This window comes from Crassostrea angulata, chromosome 3 (genome assembly GCF_025612915.1).
Source record: "Crassostrea angulata isolate pt1a10 chromosome 3, ASM2561291v2, whole genome shotgun sequence".
Classification (NCBI taxonomy): Eukaryota; Metazoa; Mollusca; class Bivalvia; order Ostreida; family Ostreidae; genus Magallana; species Magallana angulata.
In genome coordinates this window covers 35,048,560-35,063,559 of record NC_069113.1, presented here as the reverse complement: position 1 = coordinate 35,063,559, position 15,000 = coordinate 35,048,560, and the positions used below count along the sequence as shown (strand labels likewise).

At 36.1% G+C, this 15,000-nt stretch overlaps 1 protein-coding gene across 5 annotated transcripts in view; it reads right to left on the bottom strand.

The window, feature by feature from the left end:
* Positions 1-15,000, bottom strand: part of LOC128175940 (kinesin-like protein KIF26B) — an 89,955-nt gene that overhangs the window by 27,567 nt on the left and 47,388 nt on the right. For all 5 annotated transcript variants that reach the window (XM_052841858.1, XM_052841857.1, XM_052841859.1 and 2 more), the window contains 2 exons: positions 9,918-10,029; positions 1,141-1,739 (listed from right to left, as the gene is read on the bottom strand). In XM_052841858.1, coding sequence (XP_052697818.1) covers positions 1,141-1,739; positions 9,918-10,029 — 711 coding nt within the window. The remainder of the gene's footprint in view (positions 1-1,140; positions 1,740-9,917; positions 10,030-15,000) is intronic.

Below are 15,000 nucleotides of genomic sequence, written 5' to 3'. Positions count from 1 at the left end.
TTTAATCATGACATGAATCTGCAAGAACCATTTTGACAAATTTCCTCATTTCTACTCGCTTTTTTTTCTCTGCAGCAGTGCACCAAAAGACTCAGATTCTTGAATCTTTTTTCCCCCTATTTTCTTCTTCTTTTGTCAGCAACATTGACAAAGCAATTTAAACGAGATTCTTCACACTGACATTTTCCTCACAAGAGAAAACAGCACCAAATGAATTGGAACAGAAAAAGGAGTTTTGACACCTATTATTGGGAGATTTGTGTGTGATTAGATACCATCACCACAGCCAATTTCCCTTAACCAGATTATGCTTTATGGACGATCGCTGATGGACACCTCCTCTGGTATTTCACACCTGTAGATTTGACATTTTCTTGACTTTAGGTCATTGAGGCCGGACAAGGTGAGAACAGGATTATCAGATTTTAATCAGGGGGTGATTTGTCAGCACTTGTATCAATCAGCCATAACAAAAGTGCCTGATAAATACTATCTACCCTCTAATCCTTGCTACCTATCCTCCTAATCAAACTGTTAAAAGGTGAGAAACACTGGATATCCTAACACTGGTCTGTTAATTCTTGCATAAACAGCGAAAGTATTCTGAATGAAAGACTCTCTCAAGTGAATCATTGAAGAAATATTTGAAGTTCTCTGAGCAAAGAAACTTTTGAAAGAAAAGGAGTTCAAACACTGAATTCCACACACCTACATGCTAATCAATTATCAATTTTGACATTTTCCTTACTTTTTGTGAACCTTAAAGTTTCTTTCTGGTACACTTTTGTCCAGTAGACCAGATCAAATATGTACACTACCTCACATTCAGATGTAGGCTACAGAGATATATATGCAACTAACAAGTTTCCCATTCACAAGGTGTCTGTCTAACTCCTTATAAAAGACACAGAGAAAATCCCATAGCTATTTCTCATCATAAACTTTAGAAATATTCTCACACTAAATTTTCTTAAAGTGAAATTATAAATTTTACCCCTAAAAATACAACAGTTATTTAATTTTCTTTTTAATTTTTTTTTTTTTTTAGAATTTTTAAACCAATTATAGCCTATGATCTGTGAGATAATTTTTGTGTTAATACAAAGAGTATGGGTTAGAAAATAAATATTAAAGACTTACCGTGCAAAAAAAGAAGCCGCTGCTGACTGCTGGCTGGAAACTGACCCCGGGGAGGAGACTCTAGAAAATGGGGGTGGTGACATTGCATGAGGGGGAGACATCACTTGAGGGGGCGACATCGCTCGTGCGTGGTGGGGCACAGGAGACATGGGGGAGGAAGGCACAGAGTAATTCATCACAGGGGAGCCATACTGAGTTCCCGTCACTGAATACTGTAGATGTGAATACTGAGGACTTTGCACCGGGTCCGGATACTGGTTCATATGATACACTGTTCCTGTGGGTTGTCCCCGATAAGGAGACCCGGGGGTCACATGTTGAGCACTATAGGGCTGGTTGGGGTAATTATGGGGGGAGGTGTGCACACCGCGAGGGTACTGCTGCGCGTGGTAGGGACTGTGGCCTGCTTGCATAGGAGGATTATAATGTCCCATTTCGGCACTGTGTATAGAGTTTGAATGCATATTCTGCTGTCGGACTTGACTGGGCGTCACAGAGTGAGGAGATCCCGGATACATCATGGAGTGCTCCATAACCTGGGATAAGTTTTCAGGGAATGACTTTGTTCCTGAAGCACTGGCCCGCTGCTGTGCTAGCATCTGTAAAGATAAGGCCAATCGTCAAAACGGTCATCAAACAAATACATATCTACAGTTATGGTATCAGACTACAAAAGAAATTGTAACAGACCCTTTCAATTATATTCATATTATGCCAAATTTGATTTCAAAAGAGCAGTATCACTGAGGCATGAAAGTTTGTCTGGGAGGGTAGGTCATGGCATGAAACTTGTTCCTTTTCATGATAACATTAATGAAATTTTCCATAAAGATAAGATGGATCGATCAGAACAAAAAAAAAATTACAAGTCTCCAATGACCAATATAAGAACATGTGTATGAGTATCAAAAACCTCTGATAAAGGGGAGAACACTCCATGTATTAATCCTCCGTAACAATATAAAAGTACTCCATCACTTCAGAATACCACCTTCATCGTCAGTCTCTCCACACTGAACTGCCAATCTTCAATACCACTGAAGCAATATATAATAAAACACTGATTCCATGTACCGGGCAATATAGGTGTAACTTGATCCCCACATCACAACATAAACCTCTTGAATTTTAACACATTGCAGAAATTATTATATGCACCATTTCCTGCCGCTGTAATGGATATATTAATATGCATTTGTGCACATGAAATGTTTCTGATCTCGACTTGAGTGTCAGGCCCCACTCTCAGATCAAAGACCCGGGGTCGTATACTACTGATCTCAATGAAGACATCATCTATCTAGCCGCTTACTAGTATAGCCCCCTAAAGCTATGTTTTGATTGGTCGGATATCTTCACTATAGATGGCCCATACATTACACATAGCAGGACAGTTCAGGAATCACAATAACCCGCAGTACATAATAGATATTAACTTCTATCCCTTGTCAGCTTTACTTCCCATTAAGTGCATTAGTTGTGTCATGGTCTCGAAGATCAAAGAGGAGGGTCCCTTATTATTTATTGAAGGTTTGGTAACTTTTTGACAGCTTTTATTGCTTGTACACTGCTTTAGCTGTTGTAGAATGTAAATCAATTTTGATGTTATGCTGTAGAACTGTAAGCTAACACCTTGAACACAACACTTCACTCCATCATCCCTTAACATTTATAAACAGAGTTTTTTATTTCCTGTCTTTTCTCTTTTCCAATCTTCATTCATAATTTACAAACTTATCACAAATGGCTTGTAGTTGGGGAAAAAAAGCCAAGCCTATTTTTATAAACTTATCTAAGGTGTCTAACTCTTTAGATGATCAAACCTGAATGAAATTATTTTTCAGAAAAGATCTATAAAACATGTATGTGTCCCAATAAATTTCTGGACAGAATAAAGTCCCAACATGCTTGGTTAGCTTTTATACCTGCCAGGTGCGAAAAATGGCCAATAGATTTAGTATTTGTGGATAGCGTTGTCAGCTGTGGTCCCTGAAGACAGTGGTTATCAGGGAAATAAAAGAGAAATTAAATTTGTTATCAGCTTGTTATTAACAAAAGGATGAACCCTGCCACCCTACCTCCACCGCGGATATTTCGCCTAAAAACCCTGGCAATCCACTGGGCGTATCACTTCATCGGATTCCAAACTCTGCTATAACTACCTCCAATTGCTGTCATGATCACCTTTGGGTATAATGCTGGTAGTACGGTACAGGGAACTTTCACTATCTACTCTGCTGACAACCAGTTTGATAAAGAGCTAGTATCTGAGACACCACTGAATTAAAACATGGTGCTCCCTTTTAACTCAGCTAGATTCCCAAAGACTGCTTAAAATTAATAATGACCTCTTTTTACTGGCTGTGTGAGGCAGCAAGTGAACCTCCTAAAGGATTCTGAACCAAGCAGAATTATTACAGCCACCTTGCAGTCTAATTACAGTGGAGTCTCCGGGGTGCATTAATAAGGGGTCGTTACATCATAAACCACCAGACCAGTAAGTAACTCAGGTCTCCATCATCAAAGGGCTGGGAAACCTGATCCCGCTATAGTTTGTTTAACACTGACCTGATAACACATAGGACACACAAGAGAGCAGATTTCATGACTCCGAGAGAATCACTATACTCGACTACAATAAACGGAGGGTCTTAAGCATCATTACACTGCTTATCTCACTACTAAAACAAACAGTTTGACAAATCTTATCAGCCCCTCATACTAGTATCCTTTAGATGAAAGTCATTCTGGTCAACCATAGTCTAAATATTTGCTGTATTTATTGCAGGGACATCCTTTTCCTGCTAAGAACTAATTCAGGTATGAGCCGTAATCAGAGTTATAAAAATATTTTCCCAACCTGATCACTTCCTTAAACCCTTCAATATATTAAACAAACTCCTCCATGTTACAACATTCCTTTGCAAATGAACTGACAAGTTCAATGTTAAAAAAAGCTTTGATATGATAATAAATTACCTCCCAACTCTCTTGCATGTAGTAGTTAAAATATTCATGTATATTCATTTAGAAATAAGCCAATCAATTTGCTAAGCAATAAATCAAAACTTTTTCAATCAAAACAGAAACTTTTCTTACCATTCAATTACAAACTGAATCCAATCATAACACTTCTGGTTCTGATTCGCTAACAATCCTGTCATTTTTTTTTTTTTTTTTTGCTCCTTACTTTCTGGGCTAATTAACAGTTCTAACGATCAGTGGGTCTGACTTTGGTCTTCAATGGAAAATCCTACTTTTGGCAGAGGGACCACCCCACCCCATGAAAACTGACTGTGCATTTGTTATACCTGAAAGTTGCTACCTGTAATTAAGTCACTCAAAGTCACACCTGGTACCAGACCCACACAAAGTGATCAACAAGAATTCCTCCTGCAACAATTGACTTTTTTGACCCCCTGTTGTTTTCTAAACAAATCTCCTGGATAATGAGGGCTTTCTCTGTCCTGTTTTTCAGCTAGGGTGCTAAACAAAAAGGCACTGGGCGAGAGAAATAAAACAAGGGGGTGATCCAGATAATGACTGCTTATTGCCCCCACAAGGGGCCAGTGACACTGTGCACAGAGCTATTGCCTATTGAGAACCAATCAATCCATTATATTATTAATTACATCACTGCAATTCATGGCACACTATAGGCCTCTATATATACCAACAATAAACAAATTGCCCTTCACTAATACTAATGGAATGTATTAATATTATTTCGGTAGCTGTGTGTTTTATTAAATTGGTAAATAAAGCATGTGGTTTTCATGACTTGGAAAGGTTAATCAACTCCCTGTCACTTTTATTTGTTGACATTTACCACAATTGCTATACATTTCCATCTATATTAAAAACTTCTCATTTTTTAAGTCGTGTATCAAGGCTGTACATATATCAGAGAATGCTTTAACCTTGATTTTTCCCCTGACAATTAGCACTCCTCTGACACTCAAATATAACTTAATAAAACATCAAATTAGGCAACCTGTGGATAAAATTTTGCTTAAATGTCCATGTCTAAATTCAAGAAATAAATGAGCGAAAAAAATCCAACCCCGAACAGAAGCCATTCCGATGAGTCCAACTAGGATAATGACCAGTCCTTTTATGTAATAGAACCAATAAAGAAAGTCTTTATCTACATTTGCCTGACAAATGAGGTCTGAATGCCTTTTAAAAATGTCTCCAGCTATAGTAACTTCATCTCCCGAGCTTTGCCCGATAGTATGTTACAAAGACGATCTTGCTTACAAGCTTTCAGCGATGTTTTCCAAACCTAAATATCCTTTGAAAATACAAATTAAGACATGGTCAGGAAAGATGACTAACAATCCTTATAAAGCATCAGTGTACATTGCCCTTTCTATTAAAAATAATTTCTTTGTCGGCTACCAACCATGTCCCTCCCCCTCAATTCATAAGTGGACATCCCTCCATTGTGATCTCCCGCAAGTATGCAATATCGGAGGTTTGGCCTGGTCCCTTAACAAAAAAAAAAATGTCTGAAAGGTGACCAAGTTCATTCATAAACTTTTTCACATTTACAACGAAACCATTCCTGCATGCCCCTTGGCATTCATTATAGACAACCCTACTTCATTATATGCATGGACACAAGAATCTGAAACGCGATTATGTAAAAACTTCACCTAGACCCTGCACAGATCAATTACATAACAACAATGCGTCCGACACGATTCCTCTAATTTTTCACCAATATGAAGACTTTTTAACTTTCGTGCGACGACCACAAAATGACATGGTTTGGATGCCACTTGTCAGTTTCTTTCTCAGTCAACGAGCATCATGCGATTGATCCTTCTACCACCGCTTATTTTTCTCCCCTTTAACTACCAATTTACAAAATTCATTCATAAAAACAGGAAACTAGAGGTGTGAGAAAAATTTGATCATTCCAGGCACTTCTGAATGAAACTATAAGTACCATATCACTTGAAGAGTTGTAAATATACATTGCCGTCAGTGCTTTTCGACTGTAAAAAATAATCTTGCCTTCATGATATATAACATCAAAGGGCCAACATGAGTCACATTTGACAATTTTCTTAATGTGAAGTTGCACCTCACTTCACAAAGAATATTTTAGTCTCAAAATTAACGTCAACAATTTTTCTCTAAACAAATGTGGGCAATAAAACTCTAAAATAAACATTTAAAAAATTACCACTGCAATCCTACAAGTTATTTCCTGAGAAATGAATTTCGAAGAAAAAAAATGAAAAAAGAAAAATTGTTTGTTTGCTGTTGAATAATTACACAATTATGTTTATCTTTAACCCTTACCTACTATAATACATCTCCACCAAAAGTAGACCTCTGTTTAACATTCATGAATTATGTTCAATCTCAATCCTTTCTTGGTGTTCACTATAGCTTTGAATCAACACCACTTCAAAAAAAATAAACTGACCCAACACAGACTTTCCTTTTAAAAAAATCACTTCTTATTTGTACATAGCTCCAGGTCTGGTTTTCATATAAGGACGCATCTCAGAAATAATAAATCAATTCTCCCAGCTCAGATCATTTCCTCTGTTCTTCATTACTTGGGAGGTGAATAAACTTGTCAATTTGATGAAAATCCCAAACAAAAAAAATTCAATTTTTGATCACTTTAATAGATTTCCTCATCCCTGCAGATATTTTTTCACTCTTACTCCGTTGAATAGGTATCACCTATCACACACCAAATATTCCTTGTCTACACAAACTCTAAAGCTCAGGTAAAGAACCCCACACCTCTAGCACTAGCCATGCAGTGTCTTAATGCCACCGCTACATCTCTCCAATTTGTCTGTGGGGCCTTTTAGAACTACTTGTCCACTTCAGAAATTACACACCTCTGTCCAACACACCTGTAATTGTCACAAAATGCACAGGAAGCACTGCTTATAGGCGCACAATGTGTACTGAAGCTTCCCAATATCACAGAAGTTGCAGATAAGTTCTCCGCACAGATATGGACCTTATACCTGAAGTTCTTCAGCTGACAATATTCGCCATGTGTATCAGAACAGACATTTAAATACCTGAGACACGAGAACGCACCTGGACTGCTGTCAGGTATCAGAGAGAGCACGTTAAATGGGCCGTACGCACGGTCTGACTTAGACAACAGTCGGTCGTAGTCCTATTTAAATCAATGCTGTTATTCTACGCAATGTAATACAGTAACTCTCCTATCTAAAGAAAGACATAGACGAGTCATCCGAATGAACATTTATGGATCACACAAAAAGAACATTAGAAAGGCGCAATAAAAATGCTCGGATTCTGACGGAGGTGAACATTTCCGATCCAATATCTGTAACAGTGTAACCAATATTACTTTCCTATTAAGTAGTTAAGTATACTGCGAAAATTGATCCAAATCGGCCTGTGATACTTTACAGAGCTTTTAACTTTCCGTCTCGGAACCAAGTAATCAATCAAGACCCTTACTACCATACAGGACTAAGGCTGTTCTCTACTCATCTTATAAATGCAAAAAATATTTATCACAATAAATTTTGTCATTGATCAACGGCCTACAGTAAGTTGATTTGCATTATTCCAGTGTATAATGATATCGTAACTGTTTTAAATGCTGCTAACTTACATCTGCGTGAAGCCTAAACCTTGGCCGGGTCATTAACTGTACGATTACCACACATCTTCTTTCCTATTTATAATGCTTTTGAATTCCATCTATGGCTTGTATCAATATTTTGACAGAATACTGTGCCATTAGATAATTGAATATTAGAACCTTTACACAATGGCCCTGAATGAGAAAGTCGGTGTCTTCATTATGTATAGGCTCGATGTTTGAACTCCTCGTAGAGTACCAAGATGAGTTCTGCTGTCCCCTTATACCCTGTACTTTTACCAGGACAATAACAAGTCAACACATTTAAACTTAATAACAATTAACTGTAAACAAATCTGCGAGTGTCAATCTCTGAATCTGACAATGTAAAGCCACAGACCAAAAAATCATAATAATTGCGTGTTAGAGTACATATTAAAAGGGGGATTTGCTCAAGTCTGTATCTAGATTGCAGTAAACATGGCCATGTAGGCCTAACAAAGGTCAACTCAACAGGGATTTCATCTCTTTATTTCTCATATAATGCCCTCTGTTTGGGATGACATTATGGCATCATATTCCTATCATATTTCCATCCTTGTGGAATGATTCTTATTTTACATTGTCTTTCAATATTTCCATGCTAAAGTAGTTCTAAAGTATACACAGTTAGTGCATATAAGGTACGTCCAAGTACTTCAACAAATCACAATTACTGCTCTAAATAAGAATATCTGTCAAAATAGTATTTATGCTTCCCTTGAAAGATTATGATTAGCTTAAAAAAATAAAAATAAATTTCCAATATTTCCACGAGTATAATTACTTTAATCGGAGGATAATTACCCATCAGAAGGACAAACGGCAAGCAGCAGCTTCAAGAGAATTAATGCGACAAGAACACGGAAGATTGCTGCAGCAACATTGAATTCAAAAACACAACAATTTCCTCTAATCTGCAAATCACCCCCTCTCCCATGGACCATCTATGGGCAACATTCATGTAAAGTCCCACTAAATGCCTAGCGATTTTGATTGTGCACACATGTGAATTTAATAACGTGTTTGAAGTCTTTACATCCCAAACTGGGCAGAAAAAAAGGGTTAATTATTCGTGACAAAATCATCAGGAAATAGCACATTGCATTCAGTACAATGGATTTATTTCATTTTCTATAATTATCCACCGTTTTTCTTTGATTGTGCTGCTCAGTATTCCGGCCTTTAAGGAGAAAATAGGACTTGTAACTTTTTCACTCTCTTTTCAATAGCCCTCTAAATTTTATGAATCACAATTTCAGTAAATACATAGAGTGTATACATTTAACATGAAAATGGCAAATTCCAGCATATATTGTACAAATTGTTCCTAAAAGTAAATCCAAACACAAATATTTAGACTGTCCTAAATTTTTTGTGTGTATTCTTTGTCTTCAATAGCAATTCCCAGCTTGTTGTAACATTAACTACAAATCTAAATCCAATATTTCAAACATTAATTATCCTTAGAACAGACAAATTTTGTAATCAGATTTCTCCATCAATTAACCGTTTTCAATTTTCTTGTGTTACTGTTCCTTTTGGATTCTCCGAGCATCCTTTGATATACAATCCCGTTAATTTCATGAAGTACGTAGCACACTGGGGAACACATTATGCAGCACTGCAGCGACTTCCATACAACTCCACACTACAAGATCATCTTAATCCAAGGGCTGTCCCTCAATTTGTGGGTGACATAATCATTACAGCTGAAGACAATGATTCGAGAGACAAGCTTCTCAATCACTTTGAAACAGGAAATCTATCATACTGTCTGTGTGCTAATGTGCAAGTCTGTGTCTACTCACATAACAGATAAAAGCTACCCTTAAAAAAGAGGACATGAGACAAAGATTTATGATTAATTTTTTCCCCTTTTCCTCTAGAATTCAAACAGATCATGTCAGATATGACTTTCATTAGATAGTTCTTTTTATAAACCACAATTGCTATTACTGTGAACAGATAAAAAGCATCATTTCAAAAATTGAGAGGAAATTGCAATTCTGCATGTATACAGTAAATACCTATTCAATCGAGAGCATAGTGCACAACAGCAGCATAGATTTTTTACCTCCTCAAACATAAAACTTTAATCATATAGGTAATTACAGGTTATAGAGGAAGTTTCTCTGACCTGATTGATCCTGGAGAGGTGGTTGCTCAGGTGGGGCTGTTCCAGAGGTCCATTGTGGGGGCCCCCTCCTCCACTGGTTACTGGGCTTCCTTGAGACTTCGGCTTCAACGATCTGGAATGGATTCAAAACTTTTCTTAATTTTTTGTTCTTGACTTAATTGGTGCATCCATACAATGCACATACCAGATTTTATAAATGAAATATGTGGCAACATCTAAATTCCTGAACATTACAATCCCTGGAAAGTTTATTAACATTTTATGTGAAATCAACATGCATTTTCACCCTTTATTAAAACTGCTGTTTCACATGCAATTTTCCTTGGCTTTATAAATACATTATTTCAACTAATGGTATAACTCAAGTTATGCATTAATATGCATTATTCAAACTATGAAATTCAACCTGACTTAGTGTCCATAATGATAATTCTTTGAAGTGGCTAATTATGGCATAAGGTCAAGATTATATTTTATCCTTTTAATATATGGGGCAGAAATGAAACCCTATTTTTCCTGAAGGAAATTCAGCCTAAAAGGCCCTGACTTTCAGCCTGATATTTGGCCCTATCAGATGTATTTAATTGTGTTTGTGCGTGTTTGTACATTGCAATAAACATGCACCCTTCCATGCTAAGTATTGAACCAAAGTACAGAAGGGGCTTTTGATTTTTCACTCAAGAGCTTGCATTGATGTAATATTGGTTCATACAAATATTCCATCATTCATACTACGAGAGGCAGAATTAATTTAAAATGAAATATGAACACTTCAGTCAACAAAAGAACATTTTGACGTGAATTTTATGTGCAAGCCACTCGAAATATTTACATGTAACAAAGATAGGATTAAAGTGTTTCGGGGATTAATGCTTTCGGTTTTACGACAAATCCCGTGGAAAGTCCCATATGCTAGCTCTTAAGTTCCAGATATGATGGATATATTGTATGGATAATTCTAAAATCAAATGCACAAGTAAATGTTGAGTCACGGATATTGTCATTTTCTTATCTCAATTTATAGTCTTTATGTTGAAAATTAGTTTGTAAAATACGCTGGTAATACAATACAGAAAAAATGCCGAGTAATAAAACAATTCACTAATGGTCCTGCATCATCGATAACGCTTCACTAAGCATATTGATTACAAAAACGAACAACAAAAAGTTAATTCAATAATATCATAACTTCCACCTGTAAATTTCTCAGACTGTCAATTTCCAATAAACTTTACAGAGAGAAGTCCGAGTGCTATTCTACCCCTGACAAAGGTTCAGTCTGCTTTACTGCGACGACTGAGAAGAGCGATGATAAATTGGTATCAATATTTCACCCAAATCAACCATTCCTCCCTCAAAATAGGATCAGAAATAGATAGAAATATGCTTCCAGTATTGAAAATCGCTGGACTTTGAAGATGACACCAATATAAATCAAATGTCTTTTTTCAATGCACATTGTGTGCATTTTTATTTCTAAATTAGCTCTTGCGGTTGGAATGGGAAAGTTCCCCATCATAACGTGGGGAATGCTAATAATATATATGGAATTACAAAAAAGCCACCTGCAGTCAGCAATCTGGATTTCCACACCTGGATCATTACCTTCCATTGCCAAATACTTTGAAATTATATTAAATATTGTTGTTTCTGGATATCACCAGATCTATCATTTATAATGAGATTTTTATTAAACTGATTTACCAAGTTTCCATTGAAGCATGCAGCGAAGGATGTAAACGATGCTGTTATGTAATTATTTTTTCATCTGCAAGATTTTCTTTCAAAAAAAGTGAGGCTTTAGATCATGAAAGTTTTGCAGTAGAAAACAAATCTAAATTTTAGTGTCACTTTAAAAACCCCTCTCATTACAAATTTCAGAAATTCTTCCACTTTCTACACTTTCTCTGAAGAACGGGAAAAGCAAAGCGAAGCGTAAAACCTGACACCATTCATAAAACATATATTTCTTTCCAAATGAAAAAAGAGAAACCAGAGTTATAGCCTGTGATCCCATTCTTTGGAGGGTATTTCTACCATGCGCTTGTTGTAACTCGACCCAATCGGCCAGATTGTTTCAGTAAACTGTGGCCCAAAGTTTCACCTGTGAAAATCTACATAGCTATCTATTCTGACTACATACACACTGCACTTGCATAAAGCTTTATAAGCTTCCACTTGATCAAAAAACTGGTCTACAAAAAAACAGATATAAAACCCCAATGAAATCTCCCCCCCCCCCTTTTTTTTTCCCTCCCAAACTTCTTCAGTGTCAAAAGAAAGGGTCAACCAGGTGTTAGTAAGAAAAATCTTTGATGTGGAATCAGAATTCCAATGTACAGACCTGTCAACAAGGGCCGTGGTTTACAATCCCTCAAAATTTACAACTTCTCATTCAAAAAAAAATATATCCTGGAACATTAAGTCGCAGCCAAAGTTTGTGAATGATCTGCGGATTCGGATGAGTGATAGGTGAAATGCTTGAATGTGTATTATCATGTAGATCAAAAGTCTGTCAGCGAGTACATTGATGAGAGATAGAGGGCCCTGACAGGACCTCATTTACATATTTTCAAATAAAAAAAAATAAATTATTCTACACCTTACCGTCTACAAGAGTGTCTTGTGTTGACAATTCACAAGGAATAAACCATCTCTACTCATTGACATAAAAAATGTTACCAATGAACAATGGGCCGCCTTGTTTTGATCTTTCTGTGGCTTCTAAACAACACTGATTTCAAAATTGTCCCTGAATGTGCGTAGGAGATTGTCATTTCCATGACAGTATAAACAATATTAGAAAGATATTGAAATACATCCTGGAATTATCATTTCTGCGGCTTATAAGAGTTCCAAAGAAATCAACATGAAGAAGACTTCAAGTTTTACATTTCATATGAAACTTGGGTGTCAGCAGATTTGGAATGTTCATTCTGTTTAACAATCTCAAACTTTATTGATAATAAAAATTGACAATTCTTTTTTTTTTTACCATAAAATTAATAAAACAATGAATACAAATGTAATTCATATCAAAGTATTACCCAATGTCTGCATGAAATCACATGAAATTCAACAATATTGAATTTTCCCTTTTTTTTTAATTACAAGAAGAAAAATCCCAGCTATAAGAATTAAATTTTAAAAACACCTCTTTCCAACAGCTTGAACAGCTTTAAAGTCTTAAATTAAATTAATAAGTGTTTGTAAAACTAGTTCAATGACCAGTTGTAATGTGACTGTCATATGCCTAATGTATGCCAACTCAGTTAATTAAAATTCAGCACACTAAAGAGCCTAGACAGACTTAGTTTGTTGATAATGCTGATGACAATTAATCAAATTGGCTCGTTAATGTCCGTCAACAAAACAGAAAGTAGAAATTGCCATGGCGTACCAAGTGAAAAATCCATCCATCCTTTATCCCCTCTCAGATAATTGTACCACAGGAGTTATCAAACTACTCCTTATTAATTGGGTTTATTGCTATAAGAACATAAAATCATTGGCAAAAAGAAATGTTTGCATTGTAATTAGTTAGCTGGAAATTAGCTCTCCATAAAATAATTACCATACACTAATAAAGAGCGGTTATTTAACGAAATTCTTTAAAAAAAAAATCAAAATTCAGCATCAACTCTGCGGCTGATGCTGCAGGAACCAAGAGTTCTCTTCCTTGCGATAGCATCCTCTAATTCATGCCTTAGGGAACTGTGCTACAAAAAACTGGAAAAGAAACTCACTATATAATTTCACTTCCCTGATAAATGAAAAACACATTAATAATATAAAGGGTTTTTACCTCAACAAAAACACATTAATTATAGCTTTATACAAGACAGTTTAACCCTAGCTAAGTTTGTCAACATAGTTAAATTGTTTGTAAAATGAATAGTTGCCATTTAATGCATTTGTGTATTCTAAAGCTTTTTCATATTTGAGGATGGCAACTTGTATTACATGTATATCCCAATGCCCATGATTAAATGTCACTGACGCACTAGGGCAAATTTCTTGCGGCCATAAATACTACTATTAATTTGAAGAGCCTTATTTCGTCTCAATATGAAGGATTGAATCAAAAAGGAATACACATATATCCTGATGCTTGTTTGTCCCATGAAAACTTGATAACCATCTTGAAAGTTTAAATTGACGACATAAAATATTCTTTAACACTGGGGAAATGGGTGATACACACTTTCACAGTGACAATATGAGGAAAATGATTGGTAAAAAAGTCCTTCCTATATCAAAAACAGGAATCATCAAGTATTTGCACAATGAATCAGACAAGTGGTACACCAATTTAACAAGCCCCTTTTTTCTTGGGTTTCCATTTTTTACCATCAATCATTTTGAGGTATCCAGTATATGAGAAAATAATCTAATACATCTCAACATAAATCAAATGATAAAGCTAAGTACTCCTTTGCAGTCAAATTAAAACCTACTGCATGGCAATAAGTACAGATTACTTCAAAATTACATAACGACAGCTATGAATAAAAAAATCTTAATTGACAAATCTCGAAGAGGATCATGTGAGCTTCATATATATCCAACCGAGTAATTGTATACTTGGCGGAAGACCCTTTCTGTCTGATCTGCTGACCTGTCAATACAATTGTCATACCAGCAGAACTGTCAGTCAATATCAAAATCTACTCCAAATAGACAGGCAGTTCATTAATACTACACAGATCAAAAGCAAAATCCTAACTACAAAAACAAGACACTTTTGCTAAACGGAGAAAAAAAATGGAATAAAAAAAAAATTCCAAAACAACTTCAAGGCATTAGAATATTTCTCACCCTTGAAGAGGAAAAGCCAGAAGAGGAACTTCAGATTGCTCCCCACCCAGTCTAGAGCATGTCTGGGTAAACAGTGCCCCCACAACTCAGACTGTTCATGAATCCTCACAGGGTCAGGGCCAAACAATGGTCACAAGTTGTCAATATTACACTGCAGTGGTGTAGAATTGCAGTCAATTGTCCTTTGTATACTTTGAAGTTATTTTATGGGTCTTTAACACCATTTGGTCTGAAATCCAACAATCGGAAATAAAAGCTCTCTGGG